General features: G+C 37.7%; 2 protein-coding genes across 2 annotated transcripts; one reads left to right on the forward strand and one right to left on the reverse strand.

Annotated features, from left to right (window-relative positions):
* Window positions 1-43: 43 nt before the first annotated feature.
* Window positions 44-3,029, forward strand: aagab (alpha and gamma adaptin binding protein). The gene is made up of 10 exons (XM_067500457.1): window positions 44-309; window positions 618-808; window positions 899-995; window positions 1,087-1,176; window positions 1,273-1,356; window positions 1,433-1,512; window positions 1,701-1,797; window positions 1,974-2,078; window positions 2,200-2,249; window positions 2,599-3,029. Exons 1-10 carry the CDS (start codon window positions 216-218, stop codon window positions 2,674-2,676), a joined length of 966 nt encoding a protein of 321 aa, XP_067356558.1. The 5' UTR covers window positions 44-215; the 3' UTR covers window positions 2,677-3,029.
* A 143-nt stretch (window positions 3,030-3,172) lies between these two features.
* smad3b (SMAD family member 3b) lies at window positions 3,173-14,622 on the reverse strand. The gene is made up of 9 exons (XM_067500455.1): window positions 14,107-14,622; window positions 11,239-11,432; window positions 11,004-11,138; window positions 9,414-9,488; window positions 9,268-9,318; window positions 6,508-6,720; window positions 6,252-6,389; window positions 6,000-6,144; window positions 3,173-4,709 (listed from the first exon to the last, which is right to left on the reverse strand). The coding sequence occupies exons 1-9, from the start codon at window positions 14,307-14,309 to the stop codon at window positions 4,586-4,588; spliced, it is 1,278 nt and encodes a 425-aa protein (XP_067356556.1). The 5' UTR covers window positions 14,310-14,622; the 3' UTR covers window positions 3,173-4,585.
* Window positions 14,623-21,628: the final 7,006 nt, after the last annotated feature.

Below are 21,628 nucleotides of genomic sequence, written 5' to 3' on the forward strand. Positions count from 1 at the left end.
GAAGTGGTATTTTAGTAGCTGAATTATACTCCTATAACATGTTAGCCAATAGTAACAAATATAAATGTATCAAGGTTACTTAGTTTCGCCAGTATATTGTTGCACCGGAAGCAACAATCGCAATGACGCTAGCTCAGTCAAAGTTGAAAGGTTAACGGTGCAGGCTAACGACACGTCAAGCTAGCAGCTGAAGAAGCCTTCTAACATAGTTTAAAATGTCAGACACAGAAGAAAACACTGAAATGGCTATTCCATGTGTGCTAATTACCAGTTGTGACAGTGGATTGAAAGAAGAAGAGCTAGTAAAACGTAAGTTTAGAAAGCTTAGCTTTCCCAGTCTGGTCAACAGGCTAACACTTAGCATAGCAGCGTTAACAATTGGAAGTGCCAACATGTTGCTAATGCAGATGCCAATGCACTTGTTTCAGGCGGTCAAGCTAACGTTACTTTATTGATTTGCTTTTGTTGAGCTGTTGTGCTCAGGATATTGGAGGACAGTTCAATCTGTCAAGCACACCTTAGTTCGAGCAAGGTGTGAAAGCAAGCTGAGCAACGTAGCTTAACATGTCTCTAACGTTACTTGTCTGTTTAATTTAAACAAATGTATTTCGCCTCAGAGATCATCAGTCAGAAGACTTTGCCGGAGCCGACCAAGCGAGAAGAAACGGTAATCTGGTATCCGTGGACCATCAACAATAAATATTATACAGCGGATGTCAGTCTATGTGTTGTACCAAACATTTATCAGATGTCAACAGAAATTGCACAGACCATGCAGGCTTTCATCGCTTATTTCGACAGTACAGTGGTACGTGCCTTAAGAAACCCAGTATTTTGAATTTATTAAGAGTAAATCATGTGATTGTTGCTTAAACTCCACTGTGCGTTTTGTCTGCAGAAAGATGGCCTGGAAAAGCTAAATCCTTGGATATCGGTGGTGAAAGATCTTGCGCCAGAGGTGCTTATTCTGGTGTGTGACAGAGTCTGTGAAAACGGTTAGTTCTCCATTACTGTGTTGTGTCTTTTTGGTTAAGGCACAACTTTTCAGTTTATTATATGGCATGTGAAATTATGTTTGCATTTTAGGGGTCACCAGACATGAAGCACAACAGTGGTGTTTGGCTCATGCCTTTGAGCTAGTGGAGCTTAATCCACAGGAGCTGCCAGATGAGGATGGTGAGTTTTACAGAAACCAGATATTACCATTTTCATTTATTTGCACTTTGTTGTATTATATATTCATGTTTACACTTTCTTTGTTGCATGTATCAGATGACTTTCCAGACTCCACAGGAGTAAAGAGAATTGTCCAGGCTCTGAATGCCAATGTGTGGTCCAGTGTAGAGATGAAGGAGGGTGAGACAACATTGCCAGTAGAATTACCTATTGCACGTTTATGTATGGCATTCCACAGTTTATCTCTCAATGACAGGAAACAATCAGGGCTTTGGTCTGATGAGCAGTTTGATGGCCTCCAGACACAACAACTCAAGCAGTAGCATAGATCCACAGGTTGGTGGCATTTTTCTTGCAACCATTTATTTTAGTTGCATTTTCATAAACATTGGTACATTTTTCATGTGTTGTAATTTTTATTTTTCAAAATTTGGTGAATTTGATCAATAAATTTTCATTTAAATGTGAGTTTAAATCTGTCAGATTTGAAGCGGCCTGCTAATCTAGTTCCATTTCTGTGTCAGCCTTCCAGTTTGCCAGTAGAGGGCACACTTGTTAATGAGGGGACTAACCATCCAGAAAGTACTACCAACACAGGAACACAGGAGGACACAGTAGTTGGTAAGGAATCAGCCTGTGTTGACATCAGACTTGGCAACCTCCCCAAAGTTAATGTTTATTCTGCTGGCACATTTTCCTTAGTGTGTTTCATTTTAACATGGCTTGATCAATCTTGATCAATTGGAGATGATGTGACATTGCATCTTATTAATATGAATTTGTGCTGATTCTTTCAGATGCAATGACAGATTTGGACATTCAGGAACTTGCTAATCTGACAGCTGGAGATGCAGATGTAGATAACTTTGAACGCCTCTTTACCAAATTAAAAGAGATGAAAGGTAAGTGCTAAATGGAAAAACAAATGCAAAGTTTTGTCAGCAACATCTTACATGGAGGTCAATTATATAATTATACAGTTGTATAGAAATTGTAATTTGTTTTCTGTTTCTTAACCTGTAGACAAAGCTTCTTCATTACCTCATGAGCAGAGAAAGGTCCATGCTGAGAAAGTAAGCAACTCAGTCCCTCTAAACTTATACTAAATTTAATCAATTTGTGCTTATGGTTGCATGTTTAAGTATTGCTGATTATGTGAAAAAATGCTCAGTGTATGCATTGGTAGACTACAATCCTACCATGGAATTGAACAGTGTATCACAAACTTAATTTCATAACATGTCACCATTATCAAAGAAGTCAATGAAAGTTGTTTTTTTCTTTTTTAATATGACCATACTTTCACATTGTTAGTGATGAAATAAGTATCATGGCATACATTCATTGGAAATTCTCAACTGGCTTGAAAAATAATTTGAGTAAACATCTATACAGAAACTGATCTTGAATTCTGGGTTCTAGGTAGCAAAAGCATTTTGGATGGCCATTGGTGGGGATGAAGATGAGATCGATGGGTTATCATCGGGAGAGGAAAGCTAAAAGTAGTTTCATGAGACTCTGTTCTTTGTCCTGATCCTCCTCCTTTCCTGGGTGCTCCCACAAGATCCAGTGCCCTTTGAAATGTATCTCCACTTTGAAAGTGGAGATGCTTACAGATGGTTCTGTAGGTTACTGTCATACCTGACCATAGGTCTCTGGGTCCCTCAATATGCTTTAAGCCCCGAGTGAACCTCAGCAGAATGATGAAAAGGTGGAAATACATGTGGGCTTTAATTTATGCATTTGTCATTTTTGGTACAGTTGTCACATTTTCAGGTGACAATGTCCCTTCATAGAAGAATTGTAAGAGATTTAATGTACATTCTATTGGATTAACAAAGGCTTTTGATTTGTGTGTGGCTTATTTCTGAAGGCAACTTACACTACATGTGGACAAACAGCTGAACTCATTCATTGTTTTCACGTACAGGGGTTTCTTTTTTTAATATTGTGTGTTCTGAACAAAACCTGGGTAACCCAAAAAAAAGACCAACAATTATCTGGATGCTGTTGCAATTTATTACATTTTGCCACAGAAAAACGATGGTCAATTCAGAATAAATATTAGGCTACATAATAAAATGTACATAAGACTTGGAACAGACAACCACCAACTAAAAATATCAAGATTTCAATATTCTAATGGACTGTAGTACAATATTTCAATTCAGCACCATGTGAATGTTAGAAATGACATTACAAGGAGACTAAGCTTTATGTGCTGTAAGTGCAGGAATAACATTGTGGCTTCATACAGTGACTGAAGAGAGCAAGCATATTATACATACCTTATACTGTAGCAATGTACACGTATTATACAGTATTTAGTAAACAAGCAAATTGCCACTCTAATCAACAAAGTAAATTGGAAGTGTATCATTTACCCACAAGGGGTACAATGGACTGTTGGTTAACAGTTGGTTATATTTGACAAGACCTGCATTAGTTTTTAATTTTACATTTCCATTGATAGTTGAACCACAGCTAGTCTGTGCTACTGGGTGCCCTTTACACTGAAGTCACATGAAATAACAGTAATCCTGTGTGTCAGACTTGGTTGACCTGGGTTAGAAAAGCCTGCATTAAAAGACACATTTTGAGTCATAGGAAATTATTTTGGTGAATCTACTCATGCCAGAAGTCTCTCCCTCATACTGTTTCAAGCAATGCATGACTACAAGAAATTACAGGCTATAAATACTTATATACAATCATACTGAGGCATTAATAAAAATATTTTCTCATGCAGGACAGTATGCAAAAATAACCTATAAAACGTCTCTTTCACTGAGCAAAATAGTTGTCACACAAGGGTCCTTTTCAAGAAACCCTAGTGCTAATGTTTGTCATTTAAAATAGATTAAATACCAATTGAATGATCAGATAATTGATGCTTTCATTGATATGGATAACTCAATATAGGTAAAGTACTTTGTACTTAGATACCAGTTAATCACTACTCAGAATCACGTTTGCAGGTTAAATCAAGTTTCAGCTGATAAATAAGCCTCCAAGGTTTGTGTTTATACAGAGTCGTACATGGACACTGAAACAGCAGTGATGGTAGCATATTCATAATTATAGCTAATTCATAGAATCAAAAATGGGTTCAAACAACTAGATGGCCAAGCTGAAACTGTAGGATAACAACTTGGAAAATAAATATTTTAATCATCTTCACAGAAAAAAAAGCAGACATGACTTCTAAATGAATAATGAAGAAAAGTCCTTATGAAAGTGCTCTACAAGTGAGGTGAAATGTTAAGACTCAGTGAGGAAGGAGAGTGATGATTTCCTTAATAGAGTCTGTTTCCTTATTATCACTGAGTCACACTTGAATTTTCCTGTGTGGTTTTGTTTTTAAGTGTGTGGATGGGAAGGAGGGCTACTGGGTTATCCCGTCCTGCTTCTAGGAGACACTGGAGCAGTGGATGCTGGGAGAACCCATTTGTGTGAGGACCTTGTCTAGCCACTGTAAAGGGCCATTGAGATGCAGTTCTATCCAGCAGGGGGTGCTAGTCACTGTTTGACGTCTGCAGGGTAAACAAAAGTGGTAGGGCAACATAGTTCGATTAGTGAAAGCTGCTCACAATACACCATGGTACCCGAGTCACTCAGTGTCTAACATGTGACTGTTAATGTAAGTTCATTACAGTCAATCAAAGGAGACAATCTAAACACCAACAGTGAAGCCATTTCTATTGGCTAATTCTGAGGTCATTCAAGTTTCTACCAGATATGTTTTTCTCTAAGGTGTTCGGTGCCAGAAATATAACACGCACTATTTGTAGTCCAGTGGGAATCCCCCTTGCAAAGGGTGTCTGAAATGTGTTCACCTCCCACTCCATGTTGCCCTCATCATTGCATGCCTGCTGCATTCTTGTTATGTTATTCAACCCTCTCTTGCAAACTTACAGCTGCACCCTTCCCCATTACCCCCCTTTTTCCTTTGCAAGCCTGTTGCCGCCTGTGCATAACACTTTTATCCTTTTTCACCCCCAAATTGAATGTAATTATCTGTATTATAAACATTAACATCTTTTGAAGTTTAGCAATGTCTGTGTCCTAAATATTTGCAGTGCAACAAAACGATTTCTGAAGCTTTATAACTCTCTGCTCAATAGTGGTTTTTAAACAGTCTGGCCTAAAGACAACCGCAAATGGCCTGTGTGTATGCATGCAAGTATGGATGGAGATTTTGGCCAAGAAAATGAGAAAAAAATAAGTGAGATGATAAGGTATAGCTTTGAAATGTGAAAGATCAAGGACCTAAAGCCACAGTATGTAACCTTTTTTTCTCCCTTTTATTTTGAGAAAAAAGTCCGAAACCTGTAAGTTTACTGTGTCCCATTCCCAGACATCCCACTTTTAAAAGGGTTTTGAGTGTTGCTCACTGTTCCAGCCAATCAGAGAATATCAACAATGTCTGCTAAATTAGTAACTTGTCATTTTATTGCCATTCCATTATGGCTGCAACCTGAAGCACTGGGCAGAGCATGATGGAGTGTAGCAGAGTGCAGAAGAGCCATGGGAGATTAGGGCTCACACTAATGCTGGCTAAAGTTGCATATTGTCCGTTTAATTGTAAAGATAAGGAAAACTTTCAATTGAACTGAAAACTATTGCTGGTTTTCATTATACTGACAATTACCAAACAGAAACTGGCCTCAATTTTATAACAATGAAATGACATATTTAGCAACAGCACATTAAATATTTATCTTAGCAACTGATATAGATTTTTCTATTTGAACATGAACTAGTTGACCTTTTAAGTGCATTTTACAATGTGTATGTATATATTTATCTAGTTATTCATTTACCTGTATTCAGCGCCCCAGCCCTTAACAAAACTCATGCGAATGGTACACATCCGGGTAAGCTGGTAGACAGCCTCAAAGCCCTGGTTCACGGACTGGGCAAGCAGGGCAGCAAACTCCTGGTTATTGAAGATTTTCAGGTTGCAGCCTAACAAACAGAAAAAAATATTATCAGGATTACTAACATCAATGACCACAAAGATCAGATGCATTAGAACTCAGTAATGTTTTCATTTTGTCTCTTTTTGTGCTAACCTGGAGGAATTTTGCAGACAGTGGCAGGATGCCAACCATAACGCTGGTTGCAGTTGGGGCTTTGGACAAAGATGGCACTGTCACTCAGGCATTCTGCAAACACCTCTCCCCCAATGTAGTACAACCTCACGCCCCGTCCTGAAAAGTGAAAAAGATTGTAGATCAGTGCACAGCAACCTGCTGATTATGTCAAGAGCAAACATAAAAGGCAAATTATATCAGAGCTTATGTGGTTCTTGTGAAATAAAATGAATACCTATGTGTCTGCGTGTGAGCTCTACTGCTGAGTTGCGGTTTACATTGGACAGCAAGCCCAGGCAAAACCGCTCAGAGTTAGAGGGGTCTGTGAATCCATCTACTGTGAGTGAGGGCTGAGACGCGTGGAAAGTCTCTCCGACACGTTGATTCAGCTCATAGTAGGATATTGAGCACCAGAAGGCAGACTCACAGTATGTCACAGGTTGCAAGTCTGTGAGAGGAGAGGGTGGGAGGTGAGAGAAACACATCTGAAGACACACAAGCTCCAGTTATGTCCATGAATAAAGAACTGATGAGTAGATGAGAAGACGTAGACTGCGTTGGATCAAACAAATGTTTGATGGTAAAGAGGCACACTTTTATCAAAGTCCCGTTTGAATTCTCTTCAACAACCCACAATCCCCATGGTCCAAAACAAGAATTACCAAGACTTGACATACACGTTTATTTTCCTAATAATTACCTCCTTGTGACTTTCCACATAGAGAACTTGGCCGGATATTATCATTGCATTATCTTGAGCTGTCGATAGCTGGCTTTACAACTGATGAGGACAGACCACAGGTGAATACTACATTAATACCATACTTTATTACTGCCATAGGGATGATTTCCACATGTAATCCAGTACTGCTGCATATTGCTCATATGTTTCTACTACAAACATGTTCACCCCCACAAATATATTCTAATCTGATACTTTCTTTAGAGTATAAACAGCAACCTAACTAAAACATCCACATACTTTGGTTTACAAGAAGAAGAAAAAATTGACCATGGGCGAAGTCAGAAGGCTATAATACAGTCAAATTAAGGATCGTCTGCAGAAGGCATTTAATAGAGCTTTGGTAGGATGGGATAGGACATGTACAATAAGGTACAGTCATCCAGTACAATCAGGTAGGAATTCAGGGTGTGACTACAACTCCAAATTGCAGAATTATTCAAAGATTCTCTATATTATTCAACTGAGTGCCCACCACACTTGCCTTCAAGAATGATCAGGTGTCATTATCAGGACAATATAAAAAGACACCCCCTTATTGTCATAGGTGAATATCGGCTATGAGATTTCTCTAAAGTTTCATACTGTGTTGTGGGATATGAATTACTATTCTCTATGCATATAGACCGACTATCTCACAATTTGAGAACAATTACTTAAGTTTTTATTTATATACTTCATTAAAGAGTTTTAAACAATGAGAAATTTCCTACTAACAGTGGCATGTGGCTACATGTCAGAAATCACAAGCACCGGGAGTTCAAGGTACACAAACTATTATGTGAAACAGAAAAGCAAGATAATGACTGTATTGACATTGGTCACAAAGAAAACAACTTATTGATATTTGTCATTTAATTAAATAAGGCAGTACTGGCAGTGTTCCATCCCAGGCTGAGCAGATGGTCCTTATCCAAGTTACCAACATGAACATGTCTTTTCCTGCATCTTAGCTAAACAAGCCACCAAATACATTTTCACCAGGGAAAAGTACACCCATATTAGATCATCAGCTAGATAAATAATTAGCTGCTCAGCTGCAGGACAACGGCACATAGACATATGTTTAATTGTCCTTTTGGCCCCATTAGTGTTTTTCCACTGCACAGAACCAGCTAAAAACTTGTTTTTTTTTCCCACTAAGTCCTTAATTTTCTATTGCAGATATTAGACAACAAGAAGATGCTTTTGGTGCTTATTCAGAGGACAGATGAGGAACCAACTGTGGTTGCTCAAAGGCAACAAAGTTATTGGTGGTACTTGTCTCTAAATCATTGGTCCCCAATCCTGCCCCGCTTGTTTTCCAGCTATCCCAACAATACTCTCTACTTATTACCTCGATCAGGTGTGTTCAGACAAAGAATACCAATTCCTTACTTCACAGTCATCTGAGGCAGAATCTTCCACCTTCTAATTAACTGAACACACCTGATCCAGGTGATTAGCAGTGGGTAGGGATAGGGATAGTTGGAAAAACGTTCAGGTCAGGGAGCCTTGAGGACCAGGATTGAGAACCACTGCTCTAAACACTCACTATTCTGCAGTGGTTTCACATCACCTTTTGGTATGAGCTCAGCTCGCTTGGAACCTTGACAGAGGTGGTATAAACACAAGTACCAGGTATCAGGACTCAACAATTTTAGTCTGACAGAAAACCAAAAAAGGTGACTAGAGCTGAAAAATACTATTACATAATTGTTTGTTCATTACACGGCCCTCTGCTAGCCAGCTGAGGGGAAAAAAAGACCCATTTTGATATTTGTTCTATTCATTAATTTACTGGCTTTCAATAGTACAAAACTATCAACATCCATCTATTCAACTATTATATTTAACAGCTTGTCCTGTTTAAGGTTGCAGGAGACTAAAGCCCAGTTGTCACTGGGCTGGATGCAGGATACATCCTGGACAGGTCACCAGTCTATCTCAGGGTCAATACAGAGAGAAATACACAGAGAGACAACCATTCACACTCATATTTACACCTGGTGGCACTTCTAGGTCACTAATTAACCTAACATGCATATCTTTGGACTGTGGTAGGAAACCAGCGCACCCAGGGGAAACCCACACAAGGACAGGTGGACATTGATTATATCAACAATATATTTAAAAAACACGTTGGTATTATTTTACACAGTAAAAGGAATAAGTTAATGTGATTGCAAGTGGTTGACTCACCGAATGTACAAATGGTTCACATAATGAATACTAAGCTCTGTAAGTAAAACTAACCCCAGTGGGTTTTCTTACCAAGATTATTGTTTGAGGGTGACACAGGATTGGGTGACAGGCTGGGTGAACCTGAAACAGAGATGTAATAGAGGACTTGGTCATAATCTCACTAAGGCAAAATTAGCACAAGTATGAGTTTTTTTTTTTATATTCATGTGACTCACCTGTGTCCATGCTGTGACTGTGCTGGTGATCATTTGTTTCACCATCCTCACTAAGATACCCCGGTGGGGGGGTTTCTGCAAAACACATGTACATAGGCAAACACATGACACACAGCCTTGTTGCCACCTTTCAGATTAGACTTTTTTTTTTTTAACTAAATCAAAAAGAAATATTTAATGACTTGACAGATGATTTCAATAACTTTCTAAATTAATTGTATTGTCTACAATCCCCATAGAGATACTGAAGACCTACATCCACTCAAGTTTTACTGCTTGTCAACCAGGACCCTAAATAAACTTGTTTGCCAGTTCCAAAGACCTCTGTTGTAGCCCTAAAACTATTACTTACCCATCAGCCAAACACATGGCTTTCTTTCTCATTTCTAAAATGTTCCTTATAAATAGTGTCCAGACTGGCAAATGTGAACTGTAGATACCATATACACATAGGTGACTGGCAGGATGACAAGGACATGCCGGGTCATAGCATATGTATCGTTTTGAAGAAACGTCACCCAGTAGAGTGGCGTGTATGGCTGACATTTTCTGATGTTGACTACAACAGAGCTAGCAAAAACTACACAACAATTTACTGGTTCTACAATAATACAGTGTACAATATACAGGCGTCTCCACATTAATCACATACACAAAAGATTATCACTTGCTTTATATGCATTTAAGCAACCAAGTTACTTAAGTTACTTAATTACAGAAATCATGTTATGCAGGTAAATGGGAAACACATTTAATGTACACTTTATTAATCTTGTTACTGTAAATTCACATATACATGCAGCAGATCACTAATCAGATTTCTCCTCTACGACAGAATTATTATGGTGGTGATGGGATTTCATATATCACCATGTAAATTTTTTTTTTACCATGGTGGTGAATTGGTAGATCTACTACAAACAATGGCAAAACTGAAATAAAATGAAACTGAACAAATCATGTTGGAATTAGAGCTAATGGAAGCTGAATAGCAGTAATTTCATAAAGGTAACTATTGTTACAATGCAAAAAAGTGAAAAGACATCAGAGAATATCATCTGTCTAAGATGTTTAGGAGGAATTACAATGTTAACAGGTGGACCAATCACAGTTGTTGCGGTCTGTGTCATTACAACATCTAGTTACATTCCTGGGGAGGTGCAGATGCAGAATGCTACATACTGCAGTGAAAATTCGATGCAGAAACATAAGTCAAGCTTCAATTAGATTTAGTTAGCCACTTTATGATAATTTCACTTTTAGTCTGACTTTGGGCAGGCTTATTTTTAATACGAGGAGACATCCAGTTAATGATATCTCTTTTAATCAAGCCAATCGCCTCCGTTACTTTACATATTAACTGGCGATATGTGTATTTGTTGAAGGGAAATCTACATTGTCCCACCCCCTATCCTGGGTTAAGTTTACACAATTTTTACATTTTACCCAGTTTTTAATTTACATGACAGCTAAACAAATCACCTTGTTCAAAAAAGCAGCTTTTAATCAGGTATTTTAATTAACACATTGAAGAAAATGAGCGTGCTGACTTTAAATTTCTGATTTATAAATTAGAACAGATTATCTCACCTGGAATATAGTTGCTCTGGGGTTCAATGCCAGAAGGGAAGTTGGTGTTCTCAGGAATAGATGGACTGTAGTCATCCAACGGTGGAAACTCTGCAGGGACATCTGTGTGTCGTGGTACTAAGACAGGAGGCAAAACTAGAGACAGATACATTCTATAACTATGAGTTCAGTTTAAAAAAAAAGTTATTATTTTAAATACAGTAATTTAAATCATGTAGCAATTAACTGCACTCACTTGGAGTCTCCACCCTCTGGTAGTGGTAGGGGTTGACGCACACTTCATCCTTCTTGGTGTGGAAGGCAAATTCACAGTGGTCAACAGCTCTCAATTCATGATGGGACTGCAGGTCTGGCCAGCGCCACAAGCGGCAGTAGATCACATGAGGAAGACCTTTTCTTTGGGAAACCTGGAGACGCCCATCTAAAGACCTGAAAAAAACAAACAAAACTGAAATTATATTTTTATTTTTTTATTAAGATATTTTATTACAAATGTTTGCAGTTATACTATGTAATATAAATATCAGTTGGATAAAAACAGACATTAATTCACAATTAAGTAATGTACTATGAAGATATGATCATAAGTATAAGAACATTCCACCTGGTATCATAATACTGCAACTCATATGACATTTTACATAAATAAAAACCTTGATTTACAAATGTTTACAGTGGATACTGGACACAGTATATACTAAGCGACACAAACATTATATTTAATATTTACTATGGAATTTACTTTTTTAAATTTACTTCATCAAGTGATAGATTCTAACATTTTGCCATGAATCTTAAATGACTTAAAAAAGGAAGAAAATGGCTATAAGGCAGTGGAATATGAACTATTTTTTTATGATAGGGTGCAATGTGGTGAAGACCTTTTTCCAGCTGAACTCAACAGTTAAGCTCATTGTTGAGCTGTCAGCCAGAAAACATATGGTTCTCATTTTTACCATGGTATGGCCTCCCATGAAGTATGTCAGAGAGAACTTGAGTTCATGGAAAACATGTTAAAGTTAACCTTTGCTGAGCAAACATTATCATTTTATATCATTTTTTTAATTGAAATATCTTTTTTAACTAACCTGTTATACTTGTTTAAACAGTCCTTTATGAGTTTTAGAAAAAATCTCCTGTTTACCTACAATGAGTAATAGATTTCTGAATTTTTTTTTAATAAAAAGGACTAAAAAAACAGCCTTGAACATGTCAGGTGTTAATTTAATTTGAATAACATACTCCTTATGCTCTCCAATACCAGTTGTTATTCTTAACATTTATAATGGACAAAAGGCTTTCACATGAATTTTACCAAACACACAGAGATGCATCTACTGCAAGCTAAATGGGAGACAAGTTTGGGCAGCATGATGCTTAATTTAATACTTAAACTCACCACTGATGACCACAACCACCTCTGCCTGCCAAACAAACAATTCAGTTCAAGCTTTCCGACCACATCAGCACCTGATACAAAACAGATACAGTTTACCTCCCAGCACTGCTTTTTGCAGAGTGTATTTGCTGGGTGAGCTAAGGTCAGCATTACCACGCTTCTGCTGAGACTGGTCTAGGCTATGGGCTGTATCCATAACTTTTCAGTCTGACATGAGGACCACCAAGGAAAAACACCTGCACAGCTGCCAGTCAGGGTTTTAAGAGTTTCCCCACCATAAGTCCTGCCTCTTTTCTCCTGAAAATTCTGATTGAGAGTTATAAACTAATTACTGCTATAGAGTTGGAGTCCAGACGCAACAGTGACCAGCACTTTAAACGACACACAAGCACACAAGTGTTTACTGCCTAGTGCCTGTGTATGTAATAACACATGAAGAATAAAAATAACATTTTGTAAGGGTGATCTGGTGGTGTAGCAATTAAAACACATATAGTGGACAGTGCCTTAATTTCCAGTTGATAAACCACAACATTTGATAAAAAATTAAATGTTAAAAATTTAACCATTGCAAATCTAAAAAGCATTACATATTTCTTTCATCAAACAAGTAAAAACTGTGCAAACACCAAAAATCTATGTAGTCTACTACATAGATCTGCTGTTCTGTCTTAATAACCAAATTCATTATTTGATTTAAGATTAGATTATCACATTGGATTCAAAAATATTAGAGGCTAGCACTGCAATGTCCAACAATGAAACCCAATTACATAATATTGTGGTTCAATCTGCCACCAAGTGAAAACAGCTGATTAACAGTTGCTGACTCATTTAGACCGCTGAGGGTACAACCATCACAGCACAAAAATTATATATCAGAAAAACTGTACTAGTCTTAGACAAATGGCCATTTCAATTTGGGAATCACAAAGCAAACACTCCCGCTTTCTCATCGTACACCCACTCCAGTCTAAACATTCTCTCTGAGTCAGAGTACTGTACATCCTCACCAAACCACCGGTTCTCCTGTTCACCACACACGTGAGTTGTGTTCACGCTTATGCAGCACCGGTTGCACCACATCTACCGTGTCAGCAGGTCAAACCTGAATAGATATTCTTTCAACTTGCGGAGGGTTTTTTTGAAGAACAGTACCCCGTATCTGATACACCCCTTTATATTGGATTGGTCCTTCTGATCACGGCAATTAGCAATATAACGTTGTTATATGACAAAATAACATCCAACTAACTAATGTATGTGATTGTGCACGTGGTCTCATGAACACATCCATTCCGTAACGGTCCATTTATTCACACTAACTTTTTACAAGCTGATATTCGTTACGCTATAAATCAGTATTCCAGGGTGACAAAATTACACTTGGCTTATACAGTTACCGGTCTGCTCAACAATATTATAATTTTGAGCTTAAGGTTAAATGTCCACTGATCTTTACGACTATTTCACAGATGCAGCAGGCTAATGCCAGCCAATATAAATTATTTTCTCAACAATATGTTTAGTAACTAACCTGTGTAAGATGATATTATCAAATTAGAAAGACAACTGCCTCAAGAAGACACTAGTATGCTAACATTAGCTTAAGCTAGCTGTTATCAGCCCTAGCCTGCTAGCTTAGCTAACCTAGCTAGCTAAATATGAGGGAGCTAAGCTAGTTAGCGCTGTAGGTGTTGTTACCTGGGTATAGTTATGCATTTCGTGTTGACATTCTGTGTTGTGATGGCTTTTTCCAACTCGTCCAACTGTGCCGTCTTTTTTAACTTCTTTACAAGACTTTTAACAGCCTTTTCGCACCATTTCTCCTCCTGCCCGTTTTGCTCTCCTTTCTTCCAGCCAAGAAGCCTCTTCACGATTGGAGGAGTGAACGGTAATATAGACATTTTAAATAGAACTAGGTTGAAACCACTGCTTACGGCACACTGGTTTAATTCTACAGTCCAGAAGTCAGCGCGGATGGTTGTCGCTGAAATGCCTGTGATTACAATAATTAAGTTAGCTACATAGCCCAGCTAACTAAACTCCCAGATAGACGAATGAGTGGCCGCAACTGGGGGTCTCAGCAGCGGCTGGCGTCGCAGGTTTCCTCCGTTCAACTTGGTTCTGTGTCGGAGCGGAGCAACTCAGCTCCACCAGCCCGGCCGGCGGTCTACCCCTCCTTCTCCTTCTCCTTCTTCTCCTCCTCCTCCTCCTCCTCCTCCTCCTCCTCAGTCAGCTGGTCTGCCCTCCACCTGCATCAAGCAAGTGGCAAATGTAGCTTAATACATTACACGACCGCCACTAAACATTGTTATAAGAAAATAAATACGACAGATAATTTCTAATTCACACTGTCTGTGCGCAGACTTTAAACTTATGGGCAAAGCAATAAAACAAAATAAAGTGAATCGATAAAGCGTTTTTTCTCGAAAACACCATTTTTACAAAATTTCCTTCCTGTGATTTATTCCCGAACTATCAAACTTTATGTTTATCTTTGCAACACACATTAAAATTGAAAGGCACAAAATGTTAAAACTGTTGTAATCAGAGATATGTCAACACTGAAAAGTGATCCACATTTTGCACTTACTGTGCCCATGAATATAACATCCTTGGATTTAATCTCTTTGATCCCTTCATAAAACTTATGTTTAAGTTTTAATTTCACTTCAGATGGGGAAGGAGGTTTTGTGGTGTTGATAAGTAAACTCCTGGCTGCTTCCTCCAGTAAACAGCAGTGTGCCTGGGCTATAAATATACCATCAAGGACCAGTCTATTTTCCCTGTTTCTATTTATAACGCCCATCAATGTCTGCTGCCTATTTTAAGCAAGCATTCAGCAAAGCTTCATATTTTCTTCTAAAATAAAAATTGGAACTACTGCATCTTGGCAGGGACACCTAGAAAATAACAAAGGACTTCATGACTCAGTTGAGCAGCCAGTAAGTAGTCTATAGGTAATTTGCCTCTTCATATTGATAATTATTAATAAACAGGGCCTCATTATTAGAGCGGTAGCGAACATTTAATTTAATTACAGTAATATCTATGAAAAGGTGCCATAACAACGGCAAGAGTAGACCTTCAGGTGTTTTGTTTGAACCAAATTACAATACCAACTATATGTTTGGGATTTTGCTTAAAAACTATGAATTATCAAAATAGTTGTACATTCTTTTTCTGTTTATTAGGTAATATTTGCTAAGCTAAAAAATAACTGGATAGTTCTGCTTTTAGTGTTTCAAACTGCTGAATGTTAAAACCATTTGTTTGTCTGTTGACAGCGGGTATGTAAGACCAGTGTGCACTATTTACTATAAATAAATGTATTATTTATTTAATGTGGTGTTAGTATAATTAAATTAAATTAAATAAAAGATGGAACGCGATAGCTATAGTGTCACTAATAAATGAAACTAACTGTACAGCATAACCACTTCTTCTATGTGCACTCCGCTGGTTTGCTTTAGCACATTGTCTGCCAGGGTACAGCTGAGCTTTTATGTGTGTCTCATGTGTGTGTTATCTGTAGAGCTTTTATGTGTCTGTGTGTGAAAGAGAGACAAATGGGGGCTCGTGCACTACGTGTGAGACTGGGGGGAAAGATGGGCTACAGTAGACAGGACAAAGTTTTAGGGACAGAGTGAAGAAGGATTTTGGACAAAAGGCACGATGACTGGCTGATTAAGTAATGACAGTAGGCAATTGGAGAGATAACAATTGCATTTCGATGGACCTCTCATAGTCTGCGGAAAAAGAAACAGGATGTGCTGGAGGGCCCTGATCAGCTGGGTGGTTATCACAACAATACTTAGAGAGCAGTCAGTGCCAATAGTCTTTTTTGTATCCATATGGCCAAAGTATTTTGACTTTTGTAGTGTTATGAAGACTAGGCTTATGAATCTTTAAAATGATTCAAATTTATAAAGCAACTATTCATCTAGTTGCAATCTCAGTTATACCATAAACACTATTCTCTGTGATTCAAAGTAGCTCAAATTTTCCCTTCACAAACCTGTAATTGCCTAAACAGCTAATTGTAGTGTTTTGAATCAGACGTGGCTGTTTAACACAGCCTCAAATGGGTGGGGTCTGCTTCTCCCTGCAATCTATGCTGCCTTTTTTAATCTCCCTTCATTCTGCAAGCTGTTATCTGTTGCTTGCAGCTATCAATCTCTCCCCAGACAGTGGCACCTTCAAATCTGGGGCAGTGGTGATCTCCCTCCTCCCTCTTCTTCTGGACTTAACCACAGCACCCTCAAATCTTCTTTATCTGGCTTCAGACCCATGGAGTTGATATGTTCTCCCCCTTAGTGCTTACTGTGTCCCTCTCCATTCATTTATGTTTGTCTTAATTGAGCTATCTAGGGAAATACTGAGACACGTTCCTGGACTTGCACATGAAGATCTAGTTTCCCTTCCTCAATCAGTAATTTGGCAGCTGCAGTGCTGCACTTACTTTTCAAACAAACAAATATAAATTTATGGTACCAAAATCAAACAAGATATCCAAATGGTTTTTAAGTTGTATCCATTGTCTTTATCAATGATCAACCATATACCATTACCAAACATTTTGGGTTGCCAGATTTGTGAAAATCGCATGTTTTCATCGTCCTTCTTCATGACATCCACTTTGTTATAGCCAGTTTTAAATCAGGAGGACCACTCCAATAGAAACATAACTCATGGGAAAAGTCCCCACACATAGAAACATACACACACAAAGGGAAATTTATTAACAAAATAAAACTGCATTTTATGTCATATATTGCATCCCAAAATGTATTCTTAAAATTGGTTTTCAAAGGATCCTTAAAGCATTATTAAACTATTTATTAGCCATTAATGATGCAATACATGGTGATTTATAAACTATTAATATAGGTTCCCATTATGAAGTAGTAAAAGAGTAGAAGAGTTTGCATTATCATTAACAACAATAAATAAGAATACTTTTCAAACCTGAAGTAAAACTGCATACACAGACGTACCAATTCGGTTCATGATATTCACGATGCCACCGCCTGGTGGCTTCCTGTTGTTACTACAACAGTTAATGACCATAGGCCATTTGATTTCTGTAAACGTCAGTATTTTCTGTTGTATAAATGTTCTATATTTTCCTACTTACTGGGACACCTGAAGACAACAGAGCTATTATTAATGCCATTACACTTTTTCTACAAGGTCAAGTCATGGTGTGACGGTGCAAAAGAAAAAAAACATATTAATAATATTATTTGGCGCATATGTTAAATTAGAACATGTAATACAATATTCCCTTTATGTTTTGGCTTTGGTTTATGCAGATTATGCCAGTGCACAAAGATGTTAGATACTCACTGTGATTATAATTTATTTGTCAATCAGAACCATTGATTTATATGCTCTTTATAAACACAATTTACATGTTTATTGTGAACAATGGCCCATAACAGCATTAAGTTGATTCAGAGGCTTCTGGAAAATATCTCCTCATCTTACATATGGATGGAATGCAGCACTTTACCATGATTCATTAACTTTACCTCCGGGCTAAACTGGCTTTCTGTTTGGCCAGCACCTCAAGCTTTTGGCAATGTATTAACAAAAGACCTCTCCTTCTATACCTCCTTTGATATATATCGTTATAATCTGTAATAGACACTAGGAAATTCTGATTATTGCTAATTTAGTTAGACCATTTTTTCTGTGTTTGAAAAGGAAATGTTTGGAAATTAAACAATATTTCCTTTAACTGACAACACAGTAATGTGAAAGATCACAGTAGACCTCATAGAGCCTCACATATAGATCAGACTTTCATCCTAACAACTTCCACCACAAAGCTTGTGGAACTTGTCATTTTCTGAAATCTGGTAAATACACTATGTCACTCACACCACCACCAAAACTAATGATTGTGAAATTAGTTTCAGAGTAATCAGGAGCTCCCCTGCTAAGACCCACTGTATCCATATGCATGAAATTGCTTGTGTTAATACATGCTATGAATCGTGGGTAATGCAGTGAATAATTCTGACTGCACGCAATAATGCTATTTTCTATTAGATTGGGGACTGTTGTGAAGCTGGAGCCCTGTGGCAACATGCTTGTAAATGGCCATGTATGGATAATTAAGCATTACTCTTGAACATTAAAACTTGCTTATTTCAGAGAGCTGCAGGCAGTGCAGAGCTCATATTGGACTCATTGCTATTTCTGGTGTTTCTCTATTTTATGTTGTCATTAGTATTAGTATGCAAGCAATTGTGAACTTTTTGATCTCTCTTACTGTATCCTAAAAATTGATTTATATCAATATGAGTAACAACTTTCAGTTTACAGCATTGAACTCATAACGAGACATTTAACATTAAACCTTAATATAATGCTGTATTAATAGCAGTGATTTTAACCCATATTTTATGCTCCTGTGACTGAGCAGATTTTGCTCACGTCAACAAGCCTGTGTAGACCAAGCTTCAGGAAACCATTTCTGACCTAAACAAACTGCATTAGCTATGTGAGGCCATGTTACAGGGAAATAAATAAACACATTCCTCACTGTTGAACGTTCCAAAAGAGACAGCACTTGTCCCTCAGCTGTTGTGTTTAGGTAAACCTTGTTTGTACTGCATGTCTCTTTTGGTGCAGCCGGCCAACACATGTGCCATCCACAGTGACTGAATATGGTTGTGTAAAGTAGAAAGGTTAAAAAAAGTTTGTATGAGCAGGTATAATGGATTATAGTGGTTTTAGGTAGCTTCTGCTATAGTTCAATAATTTGCTAAAAACCTTCTCAGACATGACATCAAGCTTTGAGTAAATGGCTGCAACTTACCCAGAGTAATTGTTCCTTTGTCTTTAGTCGAATGTACTTTCAGATGCAATAGCACATGCATACTGGGGCCACAAAGGTGACAGATGAAAGAAGATTAACTGCAAACGGAGCAAGCAGATTAGGTGAACATTTTCTTAATTATGTCTCACATAAAACCGTGTTTTTAAAAAAAGACACACATCCATCCAAATCATCTCATCATCGCTGTTTTAATTAAGTGGTTAAAGTGGTGAATTTCTATGACATTGAAATGTTTCTAGCTCTTGATCTTAATCTGGTTCATCAAAGATTTTGTAATGTTCACGTTTCCGCTGTTTTGTAATGCAATTACAACAAACTGTAGAGAAGTTGTGACTTTTGCAAGAAGTCAAGAGTCATATAATCTTGAAATAATTTTGTCAGTTGCATTTTATTCTTGCATCCATATAATTCCATCTGCCTTTTGGTTTTATAAGATGCCAGGGTTGTTCTATCATTGCATGGTGCAGTTATTACGATTGTAGTTTAAGTGCAGATTGATTTGAATTACTGCACTGCATTAACTTGCAACAATCAATAGCCTTGAGCAAGTTTAATGTAGACTTAATGGTCATTGTAATAGATTGTGATAATATTTGGGGTAAATTGAATAAGCCTGCAGTCCCATAAGTTTATCCTTTTAATATAATCTCATATTTTGTTTTAGGGTATTATCATCCATTCTATTATTCTTTTAGCACTTTGTATTCCAGAATCAAGGCATCAAAACTATTTTCAGGTCATTTAGATTTGACTTTAATTTGTCATATTTTATGTGAAGATGAAAATCTGAATGAGCTTGAAACATCTATAACATCTATGGGTTGTGTCTTCATCGAGGTATGACCTATCACTCATTAAAACTCTTCTTATCTGTATAATGGGAATAGAGTTTAATGCAGCTGCAGGAAAGCAATCAGGCTTGTTGCAGTCCTCTGCAATTGTCTACATTTATCTATTATGCATTGGCACATTGCCTCTGGCCAATCCGTAAGTTCTCAAGCTTTAGTAGCAGTTTACCCACAGAGACATAAACTAGTTCTTAAATCATTTGTTTCAGTGCTGCTAACCTAAGAAAAGTGAGAAGATTTTGTACAAAATTGGATGCAATCTAACTTTTTATAAAGGAACTTGCTACCTTGTGAAAGGCTCTAAACAAAGGAACTGTTTTAGTGCTATACAATCGGTGGCAAAGCACAAGCACACAGCGTTTCATGATACGTGCCTCTTGAAAGTGTAATACCATTCAGTCAAATTAAACAACCTTCTTTCTGCACAGCAAATTAATATATTAATGTGTGTAATATATCAAAGTGGTGCTTGTGTGTGAGTAATATAATAGGATTAAAAAAGAGGAGTGGTAGAGCGGCAGCAGAGGAGAGACATGTGCCCCAGGATTACTTTGCTTCATTAAATACACAACATAGCTGTGATGCCTGCACTCTTTCAAATCCATATGTAAACCATTTCCTCCCTCCTCCCTCGTCTCCCTCTCTTAAAACCTCCGGCTCATTAGTGTTGCCTTTATGACATGGCTTTACCTAAATGCCGTGGATTTTTCCATTCCTTTTCTAGCCCATTCTCAGGCAGCTCGGACCCTGCTCAGTAGCTCAAAGAGAGAAACCAGTGCAACATTTTCTTGTTTCAACAGTGTTTGCACTAAAAAATAGCAGAAATGTTTGGGTAGAAGCTTTGTAACACATTTACAGCAACAGGTGAATTTACACCACATCAACTTGAAGTAATGGGGCTGATTTGCCTAAGGAGGGTGGCACAGACGTATGATCTTTGCATATGGCCCTGAAATATAGCAGAAATTACTAAAGACAAACGCAGATCACCTCAGCATTCATGTACGTGTACTTGTACTGTAGATTACGTGTACTTTACTCAAATATTTCAATTTCATACTTTTTATATGTCTAACAGATCTACAAGGTACTTTCCAAATGAATGTTTTATATTAAAAATATATTAGGCAAGGTAAATAAAGTGTTCCTCAATTTTTTGAGCACTGTGCTCTTAATGTTGGAGACTACTGGTGTCCACAAGGTGGCAGTGTTTGAGTGCTGTACCATAAAGAAACTGAATAGAAATCTGACTATACCATTGACATACATTAACACTGTTATGATGAGACATTTTCAATCAAGAAAGAGCATGTCCACACAATCTGTGAGGCCAACCAGAGATTCAGTTGCTTCGTATGTTATTTGCTTGTGTGCCTCAGTGTGATCATCCATCATGTTCATGACATCCCAAAATCCCAACATGTCATGGCTCTGGTGGTATATATTGCAGTCAAACACATACAGAATTAGTCAGACAGAGACAAAAACAGAGGGCAGGAGAATTACAGGCTAAAAGCTGGAGTGG

Source organism: Channa argus, chromosome 4 (genome assembly GCF_033026475.1).
Source record: "Channa argus isolate prfri chromosome 4, Channa argus male v1.0, whole genome shotgun sequence".
Lineage (NCBI taxonomy): Eukaryota > Metazoa > Chordata > Actinopteri > Anabantiformes > Channidae > Channa > Channa argus.